Source organism: Littorina saxatilis, linkage group LG12 (assembly GCF_037325665.1).
Source record: "Littorina saxatilis isolate snail1 linkage group LG12, US_GU_Lsax_2.0, whole genome shotgun sequence".
Classification (NCBI taxonomy): Eukaryota; Metazoa; Mollusca; class Gastropoda; order Littorinimorpha; family Littorinidae; genus Littorina; species Littorina saxatilis.
The window spans coordinates 25,912,657-25,934,923 of NC_090256.1; the positions used below are offsets into that span (position 1 = coordinate 25,912,657).

General features: G+C 40.6%; 1 protein-coding gene and 2 long non-coding RNA genes across 4 annotated transcripts in view; 2 read left to right on the forward strand and 1 right to left on the reverse strand.

Moving 5' to 3' along the window:
* LOC138981621 (ADP-ribosylhydrolase ARH3-like) overlaps positions 1 to 22,267 on the forward strand; it is a 197,769-nt gene that overhangs the window by 10,022 nt on the left and 165,480 nt on the right. The window contains exon 7 of one of the 2 annotated variants that reach the window (XR_011460675.1): positions 28 to 1,705. Coding sequence is in view for 1 of the 2 variants with exons in the window: in XM_070354600.1 (XP_070210701.1) it covers positions 28 to 243 (216 nt within the window). In the remaining variant the exon portion in view is untranslated. Of the gene's footprint in view, positions 1 to 27; positions 3,685 to 22,267 lie in introns of those variants that run through there. The other variant, XM_070354600.1, reaches the window with a different exon arrangement.
* LOC138981615 (uncharacterized) lies at positions 11,164 to 18,381 on the forward strand. Its single transcript, XR_011460672.1, has 3 exons — positions 11,164 to 13,323; positions 14,033 to 14,163; positions 18,211 to 18,381. It is a non-coding gene; the product is annotated as an uncharacterized lncRNA (long non-coding RNA).
* Positions 13,743 to 21,340, reverse strand: LOC138981614 (uncharacterized). Its single transcript, XR_011460671.1, has 3 exons — positions 20,847 to 21,340; positions 20,056 to 20,106; positions 13,743 to 14,223 (listed from the first exon to the last, which is right to left on the reverse strand). It is a non-coding gene; the product is annotated as an uncharacterized lncRNA (long non-coding RNA).

The window sequence follows — 22,267 nt, forward strand, 5'->3', positions numbered from 1 at the left end:
CAGCGCTAACAAGTACTTTTGTTTCAGGAGCGGGGTCCTGTTGAACAGACGATCATTTACGCCATTTCGCTCGGGGGCGACACCGATACTGTAGCCACCATGGCAGCTGCAATTTCTGGAGCGTTTTACGGACTAGAGTCAGTGCCTCAAGCATGGCAAGAATCCTGTGAGGGTGTGAGAGATGCTTTGTTGTTCGGCGAGAAATTGACAGAGATCATCAGCGCCAGAGAAGTCAAGTCCTGAGAAACCTCTATCTTTAGAACTGATAAATCTCCCTGAAGCATTGTTCTGTGACACGTCTTGAGACGCCTGTGATAGAGTGTGTGGAGTCTTGTTCTGTGATTTATCTTGGCAGCATAATGAGGAATTTTACTCGTTTATATTATTAAACAGGGAAAGATGAGGGGCTTTTTAATTTTATAAAGTATTTTTGTTGGGGGGAAAATGCTACCTTTGGCTCAGGTTTCTTGATTTTTAGTGTACATTTTGGTTCCTCCCCCATGCTCATTTTTGTAGTCTGTAATTTGAAAAACCTTATGGCTCAAGTAGATCCCATAGCTTTGGATCCATATGAATTTCAATGATAGCTAGTCAAACGCATCATTGTGGGCCGTTTAAGGCAATGTGAGGGACTAAAATTACCAAAATTAAACTTGGAGAATACATTGAATAACTTTGTTTTCTGGGTAGTTATTGAAGTGACTTATAAAAAATTAAAAAAATGTGCGAATACCACAGGACATAGACTGATATTGCTATGGAAACTGGCATAAACAGCGCCATATTGGATTTGTAGGAAACGGTTTTATAGCAACATCATACATCAAAAGTGCATGATATTTGGCACAATGATACACAAGACTTATACCTGCAATCCTATAGAACGATTTTTTGACTTAACACTATTGTGACTAGCATTGCCACGGCGTTAACGTCCTGCCTGCCCAAGCTTGCCACCAAGAAACTTCCCAAAAAACAGTAACTGTAAAGAAATCTGTCTAGCAAGCTTGAATTAAGTCCAATCACCACCAAATTTTGTGTACTAATTAAAAAATGGATGCTCAGTTCAGTCGTGCTATTTATAAATTTGTCACGCGATTTGTTTTAGCAAAGGGGGGGTGAAAGGGGGATAATTTATGTTTTTTAACGTTTTTTTGTGTGTTTTCTTTTCCACTGCTTTTTTAAAAGTTATTTTTTAACAGAAAGTATTATAAATAATTTTATAACCAAACAAGGTGTAAAACCTATGAATTAGCTGAAATATTGTTAAAATTCTACACAGAAATAAGGAGACAGTACTAAGAAAAAAAAAACCCGCGGGTTAGGGGGAGTCCCATATTGGTTGGGACTAGAAAGAATTTACCCGATGCTACCCAGCATGTCGTAAGAGGCGACTAACGGTTCTGTTTCTTCTCTTCTTTTGTCTTATTTCTGCCTTACCAGTCCTTTCACCTATATTTCCTTCCAAGAAAACTCTCCCTACTATTCCCTGCAGTTTTCCAATTCTTTTCTTGTTGTCTTATTTCTACCTGACTGGATCCATCACCTTTATTTCACTTACCAAAAGTCTTCTTTTCCACATCCTTATTTCTCTGCACCCCGCATGTCGTATGAGGCGACTAACGGATTCTGTTTCTCCTTTTACCCTTGTTAAGTGGTTCTTGTATAGAATATAGTCAATGTTTGTAAAGATTTTAGTCAAGCAGTATGTAAGAAATGTTTAGTCCTTTGTACTGGAAACTTGCATTCTCCCAGTAAGGTCATATATTGTACTACGTTGCAAGCCCCTGGAGCAATTTTTTGATTAGTGCTTTTGTGAACAAGAAACACTTAACAAGTGGCTCTATCCCATCTCCCCCCCCCCCCTTTCCCCTATCCCATCTCCCCCCTTTCCCTCGTCGCGATATAACCTTCGTGGTTGAAAACGACGTTAAACACCAAATAAAGAAAGAAAGACTAAGGAAAAAACAAGCAAATCCCGCATTCACTCACAGCATCCTGACTCAAATGAAACAAAACTGTGACACTCACCAAATGATGTCTAGGTAATCCATATTGAATATAAGTCACATTTTCACAACAAAGTCCCAACTGTACACCTATGAACATTTCCAAAAGGATTAGGAGGCTCCAGCCATCCATTGTTATCAGTGCTGCCACGCCCCCCTTGCAACTACACATTCGAAGATTCATGCAGTACCACCCTAACACGTGTAGTTTGCCGACTCATACTAGTAACAACAGGACTGTTTCTTCCTCAATATCACTGCTATTATCGCTTTCTTGAGGCGAAAACAACACGTCGGAATCATGATCTACAGGGTCCTCAAGATCCAACATCCGGAGAATCTCCTCCCGTGACAAGGCTCGCCTTCGATACATTTTTTTTCTCGAAAAAACCACACAAATCAGACTAATTTTGCATATGGCGGAAGGGCACGCTAAGTGTGTCAAGGGAAACAACTCAATTTACTGCAAGCTTCAAAAACCGGGAAGCAATCACGAGTCGTGTACCCTGTATGGCTCTTACTAAAAAATGCGCGTCCCGTCCATGGGCGTGTCAGCGCTGTTACTGATTTATCAGCGTCCCGTCGCGAAAGTGTTAAGACAACAGTTGAATTTATAATATTTTTTGTAATAAGGATTAATGAATTTCTAACCACATTTTCATTAATCCTTATTACAAAAATTATTTTTAAAAATCACAGGGATTAGGCCAGAATCATACAGTTCATCATAAAATCTAGAGAACACTCTACTACAATCTTGGCTGGTATCCTAGAAAAATAACAGGTCATTTTACGTTTGCCAACTCGCAGCCAAGATGATTGAGATCGGTCATTTCAAAATGTGCCAGTGACTGAAGCCTGCTGTACACCCTTGATGATATACATATTTTAGACTAGAATAAATACCCGCTTCGCCGGGAAGAAGTAGAGCCGAATGATACCCGGCTTTGCCGGGAAAAAGTAGAGCCGAATACCCTGCTTCGCCGGGAAGAAGTAGAGGAATACCCGGCTTCGCCGGGATGAAAGCGTTGTGGACAGTGACCTTCTAAAAATAGTAACGGGAATATGGATTGACGCCACACGAAGGAAGGAAGATAAACGCAAAACACTGGAGAAGATAAGGAAGAGTTACTGGGAATGGATCTGGGAAGATGAACAGAAAAACCAAAATCGGTTCAGCGCTGCGCGCTGAGAGCACGTGTTGAAAATTCTCATCGACCAGGTTGTGTCCGGGGTCTACCTGAATATGCCCACCAAATTTGAAGCAGATCCATCGAGAACTTTGGCCGTGCATCGCGAAAACACACACACACACACACACACACACACACACACACACACACACACACACACACAAGTCGTATATATATATATATATATATAGATGAGCCACAGAATTTTTTTATTTTGTTTATGTTTTTTATTTCCATGTACATGTATTACTATTAGCATATCTCTGTAATTTCCCGGGGTTACCTTTGCTCATCCTGTACCCGGTTAGTTATGTTGCTATTTATTTACATTTGTATTTCAGTGTATTTATTTGCTTCATTGTGATAACAAAGAACAATAAAGTTGATTTTTACCTGCAGTTTTATTTGATCTTTAAATTGCACTGCCAGATTGAAATGTTTTATTCAATTGTGATAAAATGATGAGCTCTTGGTTGATCGTTTTCTGCTAGATTGTATTGGTGTGTGTGTGTGATTGTGTGTGTGTTAGACAAGTTAGTTATAAACCTGGAAGTTGTTGTCTTGCGTTATAAACAAATAAGGATTGTCCATTCCTGCGCACAGCCCTGTACACTGAGACTGTGAAGACAACTCTTTTCACTCTCGTTTCTGACAGAACTATGATTCACACTGCTGAAGTGAAAGTTGAGATAACAGTGTTTAAATGTATTTAAGCAGGGCAAGCTCATATTCTCTATGCACCACAAAGTTCGCTTGCTGAAAGGAACCTGGGCTATCAACACTTTTATGATTTACTGCTACTTGCTCATGTTTTTCTTTACTAGGCATCGTTTAAACAATGCCAGAATATAGGATTTAATGGGGGTTTAGTATGATCCGATCCAACCAAAAATGTCATTTTTTCCCTCTAAGCTGTTAGCACTTTTTGCAAAAAGTCGGGTTACTCCTTTTCCTGAACATCAACCGCTTATTTCATTTCAGCAAAAAAACTATTGCTTTCAATTTTTGTACCCCATATCTAAGGCATTTTCAATCACCCAAAAGATTGCATAACATCGACTGTGTAAGATACCTGTGACGATCCAAAATGTTGCCTAAATCACGTCTCATATGTAGGCTTTAGATCCTGAAAGTTTGAAAGTAATCCACCGAGTAGGTACTGAAATACAATTAATGCATTTTTTCATGGCTCCCCTCAAATTGACACCAAAAAAACTCCTGTTTTTGAACGCCTATGTGATCGACACCTGCACCAGTAGGAATGGCACAGCACAAGAAAAAAAGCAATTATAACGAAACAAACACCTTGTTCTAAATAGATAATTCATAAATTCATTTCACTTAACCCTCATGTAAAAGTTGCCAAGCTGTACTTTTCTGAATTTTCGTCAATTTGTTTATTTTAAATTGGGTGAATTTTGGGGTTACCCTTAAAATATATATTTAAGAGCTGGTCATGTGACCCCTGTAAAAGAAATCTTGAAGTCAAAAAGTGTGCCAGATAGCCAAGTTGAGTATATTTAATGACAAAGAAAGTTTGAATGAAATGACATGAATGGGTTTACTTGGGATACAAAAATTGTCTCAACACTTTGAGATCATTGCATCAACCTCTCTATATTGTTTTGTAAAGACTAAAGTCAGAAACTTTAATGTGAACGCTTAGTAGAATCATAATTGTATTGATCATAATAAACACAGTGAAACTCCTCCCCCAGTCATTAACTAATGTTGGAGGGGTGTCAGAAGGGTAGGGGGATATTTGCTGTTAGTTTGTATTGGCAGACAACCGTGCTGGCACAGTTACCCGTTAAAAACAAGTCTGGAATCCGCATTTAGCGGCTCCAGTTCGAGCTCGGAACCAGCGCAAAGGGCATAGCTCCAGTCGGATTGTATACAATTGATTGGACATTCGTTCAAGCTATATAATAAACAGGTAAACCTTTTCGGTGATGTTTTTTTCCTTACACAAAACGAGTTATTCGCATATTCTTATAGAACGAAATACAGGACCTACACATTTATGACACAAAGATAATGTTTTTATTTATAAGTTTTCTTAAAATTAATAGACCTCTAAGATAATAACTCAAACAATGGGCTGAGTACTAATAGGATTTCCTGTCACCGTTCAAGGGAAGTGACTGTGAAGAACCGTTCTGCACAGTTTGCTGGTTGTCACTGAAGGTATTTTTCAGACCCATGGGCTCTCTCAGAAACAATCGCTACACGCAGAGAACAGTGTTGTTTTTTCAATCGTTTTAATCTGTGACCACCCTCGCCCCGGCCTTTTGGCACGCGTCGTATTCCACTTGCTTTCAAGCTTACATACATGTGCGTGCTCGCGTCAACAGGAAGAGTTGTTCCCCCTGGCACCCGACCCGCTGGCCTTTGTAGCTTCCCCTTATTTCAGTGCACAGAGGAAAAGAAAAAAGTCGATCTGGCTCCAAGTCTGTTTAAGAGTCTGTACATTTTGCGGTTATCGAATAAACCCACTAACATTAGACCTCGTAACCTCGGTTAAAAGTCAACACTACAGTATCTTCCTGTCCAAGAAAATTTCAAATGACTGCACGCATGTTGTTGCCAAGCACTACGAGCTTTTGCCCTCGGGACGACGATTTCGGGTCCCAAAGTTCAGGACTGTTAGAGCTAAGAACAGTTTTGTTGCAAAGTCAATCGAATTCTGCAATAAGTAGTTATTCAGGTCTTGCGGTCCAGTCAAATGTTGTTCATGAAATGTAATTTAGAGTTGGAGAGGGAGAGAATTGTCCCCTTTCTCGACTTTATCATATATTTTAGTGTCATCTGAAAAAAAATTTGTAACAACTTTTCACACAGTCCGCCGGGTAGGCCGTTTATAAAGATGGTGAAAAGAATTGGTCCCAAGATACTCCCCTGGGGAATATCACTCAAGACCTTAGCTCTGGGGAAATAGGCTTGTCCTATTCTCACCCTTTGAATACGCTCAGTTTCTTTAAAAGCCTTCTAGCCAATTAATAACACTTCCAATACCGTAACGGCATTTTAACTTAACAACCATGTGTTCAACAATCACATCTTTAATAAGCGATTCTAGCACTTTGCAGATTACACAGGTTAAGCTCACTGGGCTTCCAGGGTCGGATTTAGTGCCCTAAGCTAATTTCAATGGTTTTAGTTTAATTTTTATTTCGTCGCTCAGGATTTTGTTGTCGGGATTGATTTAGGCGGTTGCCTATGAAGCGTGCTCGAGTTGTGCGCCTTGAATCACTCGTCTCTCTCTCTCTGTCGCTCTCTCTCTCACCGCTTCGGCCAACTCGAGTCATAATCTTCACTCAGCTCTTTTCACCCCAGTAGATTATGTGTATTCTTTGTTGTTTTCCGTTTATTTCTTCAATGTTAAAATGTTTGTAGATCGTTAGCCAGACGTGAGTTCGACTTTTACACCCGAATATCTCAATCGTTTTGCTGAAGAAAGTAGTCCCGGAGTCAAGACAGTCAACGATAAATATGCAGATGACCCCTCTATAAATTATTCAATTTTAATCTGAGATCAAAGACAATGACCAATGACGGTAACCATAGATTATCCAGAAGAATCACCTCCTCAGCTAACCGTGAGAGACAAAGAGGCAGGTCATCTTTAACCGGCAGATGTTTCAACCGAGTCTAGACAGTCTATTCAGTCAGTCAAAGCAGCCTAGAACTGAAACAGCACTGCACCGGTCGCCATGGAGCGTTTTCTAAAGATCGTTGTTCTGCTGCTGCTGAACGCGCGCGCGCGAACACACACCCACACTCGGACTGACATATCCACACGCACACGCACTGTCGGACTGACACACACACACTGATACACACCGCTGACATAGCCTACACACACACACACACACACACACTGACACACATAGGCTACACACACACCGTATACACACACACACACACACATACACACACACTGCACTCTCTCTCTCTCTCCGTCAGTCTCACACACACACATGTACTTACTCACACACGAGCACTGTAATGGCCTTTAGACGGTAGATCACGGTACTCAATCAACGAATATAGCGAAACAAACAACGTGCTGTCCACATCTGATTTCACCCGAGTTATGCAGACTTCTGAAAGTGTTGGGTTAGAGTCAGTTGCAGATCGGTCATTTTGCCTCGCCAACTTCTGCGCGACTTCTATCTCAAATGGCGGTTGAAAATCGGCGATGTGAACAGCACTTAAGAGATTTGCAAACTCCACGTACAACAGCAACAAAGGAAAAACTGACATCGGAACGGATAACATGATAATGAACTTTCTTTACTTACTCACACACGAGCGCGTACTTACAACGGCACGCACACGTTCATCATGCTAGCAACTCCGACGTCACACAAACAGATTCACACAACTGCACGCGCACATATACACTAACTCTACGATCAAACGTTGACTGGAATGGCTTTATTATGCACAAATGCAATCTCTTTGAGCAAAATCACACATTCTGTATGCACAGGCCTCTGTCAATTTAAGATATATAATATTATGTTTGCTGCGACAGGATCCATGGTAAAATTACCCTCCCCCCCCCCCCCCTAACTCCAATCCTCTCGCTGTCTTGGTCGATTAAGGTTGTTTTGTGTGTCTTGAGAATGATTGTAGTAAAGAATGAGTGACTGAAAGACAGTCCTTTCTGTGTGTGTGTGTGTGTGTGTGTGTGTGGCGTGTGTGTGTGTGCGTGCGCGCCTGTTTGGCTTTCTTTTTCTTTTTTTAAATCACACAGACATAATAAAACTTCTCCACAATGGCACTAAAAACTCCACGTACAACAGCAACAAAGGAAAAACTTACATCGGAACGGATAACATGATAATGAACTTTCTTTCTTTCTTTCTTTATTTGGTGTTTAACGTCGTTTTCAACCACGAAGGGTTATATCGCGACGGGGAAAAGGGGGAGATGGGATAGAGCCACTTGTCAATTGTTTCTTGTTCACAAAAGCACAAATCAAAAATTTGCTCCAGGGGCTTGCAACGTAGTACAATGTATTACCTTACTGGGAGAATGCAAGTTTCTAGTACAAAGGACATTTCTTACATACTGCTTGACTAAAATCTTTACAAAAATGGAATATATTCTATACAAGAAACACTTAAGGGTAAAAAGAGAAACAGAATCCGTTAGTCCCCTCTTACGACATGCTGGGGAGCATCGGGTAAATCTTCCCCCTGCCTAACCCGCGGGGGGTTGATAATGAACTCGAACAGACGGTATGGAGTGATTATAAAACGGGGGATGGCGGTGGGGGGAGGGGTGGGGGGGCGTGGTTGAAGCACATTATTATGCGTCTCTGCTATAAAACAAAGCGATGCTTGGGGGGAAAAAAACTACCTCGCTGAGGTAGGAGGAAGGCTACAGACTAAGCACTGATGAAACGAGAAAAAAAAATCGACAAAGGGAAACACACTTGTACATCCGGAAAACAACGTGTAACAAATGAAGCAAGAAAGAAAAACTGATCACTAACCCTGTGACAGTGCTTGAAGCCATACAAAGTATAACAAAACTACTAACACAAAGCATAATTATAGACAGCACGGTGTTTCAGTGTGAACAAGCTTTCAACCCGAAACATTCGAGACGAAAGCAGCAGATTTTCGGGAGGCGTGTTCATGCCAACATGTTATGTACGACAACAATTTTTTTTATTCCATTGAAACTGTTGACGTTTTTCATTCCAGACAAAAATAACAAATTTTCGGAAACTGAGTAGCAATGTTTTCATGCCAATATGTTAACAGCAAATAAAACAATTAGTAAATGTCAACTAACAAAATTAATCATTACAGCTGACTTGCCTACCTAAGACACACTCGTTTGAAGTTGTTTTCTTCTGTCTGGACCCGTGTCGAATGTGTAATAACCAACAACACTAAGATGCAGTTAATTGCGTAAATCACGCTTTTGAAGTGGACTTACACAGGAAGCCAGAAGAAATGAATTGCAGAAAAGAAAAGAAAGAGACGGACAGACAGAAGTAGATCAGTAGAAAATATATAAACTGAGAAACGACTTGAATCAGCCCAGAATCCCGCCAACATTCGCCACAGATAAAAGGAAACAGGAATAATGTTTCTGTAAAGTGTTTTGTAGAGTACTTTTTTTGCAGTGCCGTATTTTGAACTTTTCGCATGATAACAGCTGTTCAGTGTGATATAGTGCGAAGATCGTAACTAAACCCACCAAGGACGGAAATACAATTCGGTTTGCTTGATTGTTTGTATGTCACAGCTTGGTTAAACTGAGTAAGCCAATGCATCAAAGGATTATTGGTCCATCTTGGAAGTAATACCAAACGTAGCACACACACACACACACACACACACACACACACACACACACACACACACACACACGCACACACACACAGGAGAGAGAGAGAGAGAGAGAGAGAGAGAGAGAGAGAGAGAGAGAGAGAGAGAGAGAGAGAGAGAGAGGTCAACCCAGACAAGCTGACCTCTGACGACATTTCTCAACAACAACAAAATTAACAGAAGCCAGCACTTGTCAGTTTGAGACATGCAATCACACGTGACACATGCTTTTCAGTTTAATTAAAAACACGATTGCAAAAGTAGATTTTGTTTTTATGTACTAAAACACACACAACGCGAGTCCAAAATGTCAGAATCAGCGAATTAACACAAGGGAAAGCACTTTTGATATAATTATGCTTTGAGGCTAACAGTTTTATTTCTGTCCTTGTGATAAAATTAAATGATCTTCAAACTGTTTATCAAAAAACAATGATTATAAAACATTGGTGATACCAGTTCAAACTTGCTTTACAATCATCTCTGTCGACCCTCCACCTGTCCGCCCCAAAGCACAAAAACTACCAAACGTCTTGGTGTCCGATTAGCAGCACAGGTGAACCAACCTCCTCCAATAATCAAGCGCAACATCTCAAAACTGTTTCGTTCGAAATCAAACTCATACTCAACAGTACGCAACTTAAAAGAATGTAACACACACCAAAATGAACCATCAAAACATTATAACTACAAACCAACTTAAAATAAGACATTTTCAGTGGGGAAACACCCCTAGTTAACACGATCACCAAATATCGCCGGGAAGAAGTAGAGCCGAATGATACCCGGCTTCGCCGGGAAGAAGTAGAGCCGGGTACCCGGCTTCGCCGGGATGAAAGCGTTGTGGACAGTGACCTTCTAAAAATAGTAACGGGAATATCCGGCTTCGCCGGGATGAAAGCGTTGTGGACAGTGACCTTCTAAAAATAGTAACGGGAATATGGATTGACGCCACACGAAGGAAGGGAGATAAACGCAAAACACTGGAGAAGATAAGGAAGAGTGACTGGGAATGGATCTGGGAAAATGAACAGAAAAACCAAAATCGGTTCAGCGCTGCGCGCTGAGAGCACGTGTTGAAAATTCTCATCGACCAGGTTGTGTCCGGGGTCTACCTGAATATGCCCACCAAATTTGAAGCAGATCCATCGAGAACTTTGGCCGTGCATCGCGAAAACACACACACACACACACACACACACACACACACACACACAGACATACACAAGTCGTATATATATATATATAGATGAGCCACAGAATTTTTTGATTTTGTTGATGTTTTTTATTTCCATGTACATGTATTACTATTAGCATATCTCTGTAATTTCCCGGTGTTACCTTTGCTCATCCTGTGCCCGGTTAGTTATGTTGCTATTTATTTACATTTGTATTTCAGTGTATTTATTTGCTTCATTGTAATAACAAAGAACAATAAAGTTGATTTTAATTTTACCTGCAGTTTTATTTGATCTTTAAATTGCACTGCCAGATTGAAATGTTTTATTCAATTGTGATAAAATGATGAGCTCTTGGTTGATCGTTTTCTGCTAGATTGTATTGGTGTGTGTGTGTGATTGTGTGTGTGTTAGACAAGTTAGTTATCAGGGCCGGACCCAGGGGGGGGGGGGGGGTTCCAGGGGTTCCGGAACCCCACCCCTGGAAAAAGCATGTACCTTGCTTTGAGTGGTTTTTTTTATTTTTACTAGTTTTAGCACCAAAACAATGCTGCTCTTAACCCTCAAAACAAGGCCCAGAATGCACCAGATTGCACAGATTTTAACCGTTTTTCAACAATTTTCCGGGGGAGCATGCCCCTGGACCGCGCTTGTGGCTTCGCCATTTCGCTGATTTGCCCCCCCAAAAAAGTAGAAACCCCCCCCTTACAACTCATTTGGTCCGGCCCTGGTTATAAACTTGGAAGTTGTTGTCTTGCGTTATAAACAAATAAGGATTGTCCATTCCTGCGCACAGCCCTGTACACTGAGACTGTGAAGACAACTCTTTTCACTCTCGTTTCTGACAGAACTATGATTCACACTGCTGAAGTGAAAGTTGAGATAACAGTGCTTAAATGTATTTAAAGGTCCTCGTCTACATTTTCTGACAGAAATTGAGATTTGACCGCTAAAATGTTTAATCCATTCACTAACACTTTCAAAAAAACACCCCCCTCCGATCAGAAAGGACGGAGCAAGTGTAGCCGTTTGAAAATTCATTGATGTATTCCATTGTAGTAGGATATCCTTATTTGGAACATAATCGTAGTAGGATATCCTTATTTGGAACATAATGTAAAGCGGAAGTTTTCAAAGTGCTCAACCACCCAGAATTCCTAGCGGTGAGCAGCCGCTGGCTTGACGAAAGTTCTCTGGTAAGTTCTTTTTATCAATTATGCAATACATTCTTGTCGTATAAGACTTTTAAGTGGCTGCAAACAAGGCTTCATTATGCAACAAAACAGTTTCAAGCAATGTGTTTGCTCTGTTCACGTACTGTGTTCGTCATTCGTAGATTTTAAATCTTAGCCGAGTTGACGCATTTCAGGGAACCTCTCAAAAGTCAGATTTACGCTTTCAGCATTGCACATCACGGTACTTTGTTTTATGGCGGTTTACAAAGAGGCTCTGCTTAATGATTCGGTTCAGGAATTAAGGAGTCATCATAAAAATAAAGCAAAAGCATAGGTCTAACGCTAACTGAATGTTTCGAGAGGCACAGTTCCGACACAGTGACACACGTACTGACAATGAAATCTAAAACGCTTGCAATCGATCTAAATTTGTATTTCTGCACACACAAAACATTTCGACTACAAAATAAGGATCGGAATAAAAAAAAAGGTCTTTTCCAACAAGAGTCCTTGATTTGTGTGCTTTCATTTATAATGAGTTTACGCCGGTAGACTACTACCCGCAACATCGATGTCAGAATCGCCATTGATTTTCCTGCAAGACTGACTAACAACTACAGATCTAACGGAATCAGTTGAATCAGAGATCTAGATTCTCCGGTCGAATCTTAGAATGCAGCTGGTTTTTATTTTTGTATTTCTTAGGTCTATATGTGTGTGCCGTATGTGTGTAAAATGTGCGTGTGCGTGCGTATGTCTGTAGATGTGTGTGTTTGTGCGTGTGTGTGTGTGCATGTGTGTGTACGTAGATGCGTGCGTACGCGCGTGCGTGCGTGTGTCAGTGTGTGTGTGTGTGTGTGTGACATTCACGTGGTAGTACGAGTGATTGAGTGAATCGGAGTATCTGTACGTGTTTGTTTTCTTATACCTGATCATGTTTTCTTATACCTGATCATGTTTTAGACGATTCATGTATGCATTTATAGTTCTTAAAAATGCCAAACGTGTAACTCATTATACATTTGCCCCTTATGGCATAAATAAACTAACACTGTACTGTATTGCATGGTAGGTATAAGCCACGTATTTTATTCAGTTATGATTCATGTCCGTCAAGTATAACCGTTTGTCCATGTCTTTTAACAGTTTTGTTTTGTTGTTTCTTTTTTTTCTGCAAAAGCTGTCCATTTCGATACTCAGGTCGAACAAAGTACGCTTATCTCATGTCTCAACTCTGAGCTAAACATCGTCTCCACCGGTCAGAAGAGGCAGGGCAGGGCCAGCAGGTGCGGCAGTGTTACATTGTTTGTCAGCGCAATCGGGAATCAAGGACACAGAGTCCGCATGCGGACAGCAACTCAAGAAGCTGCCGCCAAGAGTTATCGGGAAGAAAGATCCAGTCTCTTAGTCTTACAGTGAGTTTGTGTAGTTACAAATGTAATGGTTTGAAGATTTCTTCTCTCTGTTATTGCTTGAGTGCTTATGTTAATCTCAGTTATTCAAGTATGGGCTGTATATTGTAAATGCGTGTGTGTGCATATGAGAGAGAGAGAGAGAGAGAGAGAGAGAGAGAGAGAGAGAGAGAGAGAGAGAAAGAGAGAGAGAGAGAGATGGGGGGGGGGGGGGGGGCGGTGGTGACACACTATACTTCCGTTTGCTGTTTAAAAGGATACTTACAAAATCGACAATCCCATCAATCAGTCGAGACACAATTTATTAACAACAGAATTTTAATGATATACCAACTTAGTTAATGCATACACTCTTACATACGTATACATCTGAATGCATAAAGCACACACACACAAACATGTACAAAGTACCCCCCCCCCCCCCCCAAAAAAAGAGAAAAAAAACAAGAAAAAAAACATGCCACCCATTAAAATGCTGATAACTCATGAATTACTTATGCAACTTACTTCAAATTTGGTGTACATTGGCCTGAGATATGGAATGATAATTCCACAAAGTTTCATGAATGCCGGTCAAGTGCGCATGGCTTATAATTATATCTATATGCCGCTGGTTTCATAATACTACATCTACTAAAACAGATAAAATGGATAACAATTTGAATGCATCACATTATTTCATGACAATAGGACTTTTAACTGTGTTGGTCAGAACATGATTAACGAGATGACAGCGGGGGAGCTAGCTGGTCCTGTCCATTGCTGAGCGGCTCGCTCCCATCCCCGGTTATGGGCATGGCCTCCAGAGGAGCCTACTTCAAGTGCAGCCACATGTCCTTCCAGGTGTGCTTGTCATCACTACCAAGATAGGTGAAGGGAGGTTGATAACCACCCGTCAAAGACCTGTAATTACAAAAATAGTACTTAAAAATCTGAAACAGTTTCAAAACTGTTAGCACACTGCTGTTAATCGCCATAAGTTGTGCATGACTCGACTATGATGTGCCGTAATTATGCATTAAAATTATGATGAAAAAACAACAACCTGAAAAGTGATGGGCGTGTCAGGATAGGGCGGATAATCGTTATATGAAATCTTTAGAAATGTGTCCTGTTTCAGTTATTAATCTTTAAATGTTATAACAACATCCTGGAAATTCACTTCGTAATACAAAAGTAGAAATGGCCCAGTCAGGCTGATTTTTTGGCAAATACAGGTTGACCTTAAAAAAATGCAACCCTCAAAAATGTTAATAACTTCTACATCTGTTGACCAAATCACTTTATATTTGGGGGACATAAACTTAAGCCTATGCATGACCCTTCCACATCTTGGCAACTTTTTTTTTTGAAATAGCACAAAAGTCTGACCATTTGATCTACAAAATTGCCCCTTTGTGAAAGTGTCACGGTAGCTGAAGTTTATGTCACCCAAATATAAAGTGATTCGGTCAACAGATGTAGAAGTTATTAGCATTTTTGAGGGTTGCATTTTTGGGGGGTCACCTGTCACCCAGTCTTCTTCAAATTGGCAAAACAACACTGCTAGGCACAACAGCTGAAACAAATCAATTTGTGTGGGCAAAAAATGAGTTGTTCTTCAATTTGAGGTAATAAAAAAATTAAAAAAAAACAGGGTCACTCTTGCTCACACAATCAAATCTGCATCCAAATCAGTATGTGTTGTTCACATATCTTGTCTAACATGGACGCTATGGCATGCTGAGCGGTGTAGGTGTCAATACTCTCAGCAGGCATAAAAGGCAGTTTTGAAGCCATTTTAGCGGGTAATAAGACAAAGAATGGTACATTTGAGTAACTCGCAAACGCATTGCCTTCAAACTTTCGGAGATTTGTGTTAACACATGTCGTAAAGTACACACGAAATCTCAAGTCATGTGAGGTATTAGTTCTGCTGTTATGCGACATCCCAGAAAGAGTTTTAAATATAAAGATGTACCCTGTCCGATTGAACAGAATTTTTTTTAGAATTAGCATGCATTTAGAAAAATGAAAGCTTCAATTTACCCTTAAATTTAATACAGTTTCACCAATGGCTGTTCAAAGTGCACTTGTTTAAACGCACACACACATTTTTGGAAAATGCTTTTTCAAGAGCCATTGATCAGTTAAGCGTGTTGGCAGTGAGCTTTGCTATGCGTAGGCCGACATTTGCGCTCAGCGCTCTGAATGAGTCAACTTCTTAAAAAAACTACTTTCGCGTTGAAATCCTCATACCACCCATGTCTGATAAAATATGTACATGAAATTTGAGTATGTCATTGTTCTTGAAAATTTCAAAAAATAAAATTTGTTCAATGATTCAGCAAAAACCTATCGTCAATTTAAGAACTGTTTCTGACATGACAAATAACAGCAGACCTAATGTCTCAAATTACTTGAAATTCCGAAAGTACTTTACAACATGTGTTAGCACAACTCTCCGAAAGTTTGAAGGCAACGCGTTAGCGAGTTACTGTTAACCCGTGGTTTGTAAAAATGTAAAAACATTTTACAAATCACGTCGAACCTAAAACCGCGATTTGTAAAAATGTAAAAATATCGCATTCCACAAAGTAATGCATGCCTTTTATTTTTATTAATTTTTCTTGTTTAGAGCCTCTACGCTGAGTGGTGGGGGTGGTGGTTTTAGTTCCACATCCCATGTTGGTGCAATCCCATTTTGCCACCGTCCCATTTTTTGCCCCATCCCATTTTTGCGACATTTCACAAGCCAAGCGTCGTTTTACAAACATGTCATAACAATAGCGCGACATCCCATTTTGACACCATATCCCATTTGGCCGCCATGCCGTTTCACCGCATTCAATTTCGCCCCCATCCCATTGTCGCGACATTTCACAAGCCAAGCGTCATTTTACTACCGTGTCATAACAATAGCGCGACAATATCCCATTTTGACACCATCCCATTTGGCCGCCATCCCATTTTTTATTTATTCTTCTTGCCAAGCCTCACTATACTACTATACTGCGTTATTCAACTAGGAAGACATGGGGCCCGGGTAGCTCAGGTGGTAGAGCACTAGACTTGTGATCGAAAGGTCGCTGGTTCGAATCCGGGCCGGGACGGACACGGGTCAACTTTATGCGCAGACCCAGAGACGGTATCCATCTCCCACCCCCGTGTCACCACAATGGCACGTTAAAGATCTTGGTCATTCTACCATAAGTGCAGATGGCTGATACCACCTAAACACGCATACATCAAAAGCCGTGAGGGCGTAAAAACTCGAATCGTATAAACCAATTCATGTCCAATATAGGCAATTAAGACCTGACGGACAATAAGCCCCTTATAAAAAAAAGGAAGACATTCCGTTTACGCCAAATCCCATTTTTGCCACAATCCAAAATGTCACGAAATAGGGATGGCGGCGAAATGGGATGACGGCATGGCGACAAAATGGAATGTGGCGCTAGTGGTATGACACGGTGGTAAAATGACACTTGGCCTGTGAAATGTCGCGAAAATGGGATGGGGGCAAAATGGGATAACGGCAAAACGGGATTGCGCCAAAAGGGGATGTGGAGCTAATGGTACATGATATGGTGGTAAAATGACACTTGGCCTGTAAAATGTCGCGAAAATGGGATGGGGGCGAAATGGGCTAACGGCGAAACGGGATTGCGCCAAAATGGGATGTGGAGCTAATGGTACATGATATGGTGGTAAAATGACACTTGGCCTAAGAAATGTCGCCAAAATGGGATGGGGGCGAATTGGGATAACGGCGAAAGGGGACTAATAGATCCCTTGACTTTGGGGTAGTGCGACTCTGTCACTGCTAGCTTTCCACTGGGAGGAAGCGACCGGAATTTCCCAACGATGGGACCTCCGAGTAATGAAAATAAAAATAAAAAATAAAAATCTCAAAATTAACAGTAACAGAGTCGCGCTACCCCAAAAGTCAAGGGATTTCGTATTCGTCCCTTGACTTTGGAGTTGACAAGAAAATATCGGGCGCAAAAACGTGATTTGTAAAAATGTTTACCGTGATTTGTACAATTTTTTTGTCTCATTACCCGCTAATGCGGCTTTAAAAACTGCCTTTTAGTTTTATGCTTGCTGAGAGGATTGACACCTACACCGCTCAGCATGCCATAGCGTCCATGTTAGACAAGATATGTGAACAAAACTTACTGATTTGGATGCACATTTGATTGTTTTGTCTAAGAACATGCTAAACATGTTTTGTTTTAGCAGTTCTGATTCGTTGTCAATTTTAACGCGGGAACCTTGATTTTGCGAATTTGATTTTGGGGTGTGTTTGTGTTGTAGGCTTCACTGTATCGACACTACGTCATGTAAACTCAATCTGTTTTCTGAATAAGTTAGGGGCATAAAAGGCCTTTCCAGTCATATAATTGGTTTTACGATAAACGGCCTCATCATAAAGATCTGCCCTCAAACGCATCTGTAAAGTTTTTTTATGACGAGTAGTGTAGAACAATCACCATCTTGCACATCTGATCGCAAGATTATGCATCCCCTAAAAATTCTGCTATGTCTCCGGCGCATCAGTATCTGTCCGAAGTGTTTGAAAACAACTAATTACAACACACACACCCCCCTCCCAACCTCCACCACCACCCCCACCCCCCCTCCCAACCTCCACCACCCCACCCCCCCCCCCTTCCCACCTCCACCACCACCACCCCCCCTTCCCACCCAAGAAAAAAAAAGAAGAAAAGAATAAACACATTGATAAATACAAGGAGAAGGAAAGAATTAGTTTACTTTTTTTTTCAATTGTTTTTGATAACAAATCTATTGCTTCTAGGTCATCATTATCAGGCCGATGATTAAACCAAAGCTTAGTCACGGAAATACATATATGGACTAAAAATGACGTGTTTTTTCTTGCAGGACAATGGCTTGGACACTTATGGCTTCATCCTGAATCGGCAGAGCAGCGATGTATTCTTACATGGATGCCATGGACGCCTTCCACCTAGCGGGCACACAGATGGTTCACAAATCTACGCACTTGTATATTGCATACCTACCCCCTCACTCTCAACCATTGCTCCTTCAGTTCTGTAGTAAAACATAGAGCAATCATTTCTGAAAATATTGTAAGACATTAGCTTCTTTACTTCTGCAGCTGCATCAAAACACACACACACACACACACACACACACACACACACACTTGATACCGATGCCACATTTCAAGTAATCGGGCTGCATGTATATTTGTTGTCTTCTGACACGGCTATGCATGCTAAAGTCCACAATCAGAATGGCAGGAGCTATTGGAAAACCCGTTTTCTTTTTTTTGCATTTTACAGTAAATACATTTTTGTCTTTGATCTTCAGGCTTCCATAACAGTTCTCTAAATGTCTTGAGAATACGCCTGAAACGTTACATGAACCAAAACAACAACCGAAAAACAAACGCTGTGCACAGGGAACACAAATATCGATGATAATCTGCTAATAATTTAGCAGGGAGTATCAGCCGGGACATTATTTATTATTCTGAATAGATCAACATTCATATATGCATCAAGTGTACTAATTGATCCTGCTAAATAGTTGTATTTGTTTGTGACTGATGCACTTTTTATTCACTTTGCACATGTATCACTAAGACAAATCAAGGGAGGTAATTTTGCTCGGATTAGATGGTTCCCTCCCCTGATAACAAAAGCCCCCCTTCTCGTATGTGTTATTCAGACGTTTTGTTGGTTTTTGTTGAATATTGATGTGAAAGGTTCAGTCCTTCCCGAGTAAACTATTCGATTTACAGTCTCAGAACAGACCAGGCCTGAAAAGACCATCGCTAAACACATCAACTAATCAGCCTGGGTGCAGTTTGTGATTGTTTTTTATTGACTGATTTGTGAACGAACTCAAGCAGGAATCTGTGATGATAACACATCAAAATAAATTATCACTTTGCGCATGAAGCAGCCAGGTTGTCGAATCTAAGTCTTTGTTCATGTACAATCTTGTCTAAATCTGAGATGGTGAGCCAAAAGCTTTCATGGGAACGACTGTGCCTTTCTGTGTCTCTCAATTTTTACACCACTTGCTACTCATGATTGCATGACACTAAGAACAGGCAAGATGTGGATATCGTGGTTTTAATGATACATTCGGACATACAAAATTTAATGGTTACCGCTGTTTTCTTAGATACGTGTGATCTCTCTTTTTCCCCTGGTCCTTTCTTTTTGATGTTATTTAGCCTGAAGTTTGTTGCAACTATTGGTCCGCTTGCATTTGTTGTTATAGTAATTGTGGATATGTTATTTAATTTGTCTGTGTTCCCTTATTATGTTGTCACTGTCAGCTTGATGAATAAAGGCTATGAGAAAAAAAATGTTACCCTTCACTATTAGCTATGATACTAAATATTTCTGATACCTTGACCAAATACGATGTTTATTTTTGCGTGTTCTCGTTTTTTCAGAGCGAACACACACACACACACACACACACACACACACACACACACACACAGACAGTCTCTCTCTCTCTCTCTCTCTCTCTCTCTCTGTGTCTTTCTCTCTCTCTCCCACCCACACACACACACACACACACACACACACACACACACACACACACACACAGTTTCAATGTTAAAAACTTGAAACAGTATCCCTGTAGCATCGATGAAGGTTGTGTACAGGAACATCATAAAAGCTTGCTTACAAACGGACTCGCTGTAATCGAATAAAACAGCTTTCGAATAAAATAGCTTACCGTTGCTTGCTCAAACTGCGGCTTCCTTGTCCACATTCCTGGCGCACAGATCTGCAATGTGCAACGTTACTGTTGAATACACACAATTTATGTTGAAGTCAGAGGGCACAGACAGACATATCCCCCCCCCTCCCTACACACACACACACACACACACACACGCGCGCGCGCGACTGCGTGAAGATGCACGTCACCTTATCATTTAATCACACAATGTAAAAACGTGGTGGTTAAAACTGAATAGTATCATGAATCTCTGAAGAGAATTTTTTTTTTCAACAGTCCTTTGTGTAAGGCACACGCAGATTGAATGTAGCTGAAGCCATACCGTAAAAACTAAGAACAGATCTATAAGATTCTAAAAAAAATGTGACATTTTAGTTCTATTCATCTGGATGAGCTTGATCTGTCAGATGACGAGTTAGCGATACCGTCTGTATAGATCTGTGATCTGTCCGAAGTAGAATCGGCCACTGAAAATGCAACTCCCCCCTCCCTTTCCCACGACACACACCACGACACGACACTAGCTGAGAAAAGGAAAAAGTGTGGAGGAATACATAATGTAAAAACCAAATCTAAAAGTAAGCCCGGTTTAAGATTTCAAACCGCCTTTGAGTATGAAATGTTCGGACGCGCCCTTTCAGCCTACAGTGAAATGGTAATCATGTACGTACAAGCTTTGTTTCAGAACTGTGAAACGTAATAACTAGGTTTGAATTCAAATATACAAGTAAAGTTAATGGAAGATCAAAGTAAAGGTTGGGTGTAATGTCAACAATTATACTTACATTCCGTTTCAGCATGCTCTTCCACAGGAAAAACTCCCAGGGCTTTGTCCTGCTTGCGATTTTGCCAAAAGTACTTTGAGCACACCCCCGACGTAACTTTCAATGAGCATCATAGTGTTTTTGCCACTTGCCGGTTGAATTTGGCGCCTAATTCCAACTTCGCTGCATCTCAGGGTTGTTTCTGGTCCCCCAAATGTACACATTCAGACCTATGCCGCCCTGATCGATCACAATTTTGCTTTTTACGTAACTGGCGCAAGATGGCAGACATCTTTGGACCATAAATGACTCTTTGCGCATGCGCCGCGAATAATTTGATTGGTCGATATTTTTAGGCAGAGCACATGGTCTCAGAAAACAGAAAAGTAAACATTGGAAGCGTGAGTCACGCTCCCAAAAAATAGAAACTTTTTTTACATATATGTTTTTTTCTGTAACTTTTTGCCCCATGGTTCATTCATCATCTGAAATAACTTTTTAGCGAAATCTAACCATACGATTTTTGGAAAAAAGTCAAAATGTAGACGACCACCTTTAAGCAGGGCAAGCTCATATTCTCTATGCACCACAAAGTTCGCTTGCTGAAAGGAACCTGGGCTATCAACACTGGTATGATTTACTGCTACTTGCTCATGTTTGTCTTTACTAGGCATCGTTTAAACAATGCCAGAATATAGGATTTAATGGGGGTTTAGTATGATCCGAACCAACAAAAAATGTCATTTTTCCCTCTAAGCTGTTAGCACTTTTTGCAAAAAGCCGGGTTACTCCTTTGCCTGAACATCAACCGCTTATTTCATTTCAGCAAAAAACTATTGCTTTCAATTTTTGTACCCCATCTAAGGCATTTTCAATCACCCAAAAGATTGCATAACATCGACTGTGTAAGATACCTGTGACGATCCGAAATGTTGCCTAAATCACGTCTCGTATGTAGGCTTTAGATCCTGAAAGTTTGAAAGTAATCCACCGAGTAGGTACTGAAATACAATTAATGCATTTTTCATGGCTCCCCTCAAATTGACACAAAAAAATCTCCTGTTTTTGAACGCCTATGTGATCGACACCTGCACCAGTAGGAATGGCACAGCACAAGAAAAAAAGCAATATAACGAAACAAACACCTTGTTCTAAATAGATAATTCATAAATTCATTTCACTTAACCCTCATGTAAAAGTTGCCAAGCTGTACTTTTCTGAATTTTCGTCAATTTGTTTATTTTAAATTGGGTGAATTTTGGGGTTACCCTTAAAATATATATTTAAGAGCTGGTCACGTGACCCCTGTAAAAGAAATCTTGAAGTCAAAAAGTGTGCCAGACAGCCAAGTTGAGTATATTTAAATGACAAAGAAAGTTTGAATGAAATGACATGAATGGGTTTACTTGGGATACAAAAATTGTCTCAACACTTTGAGATCA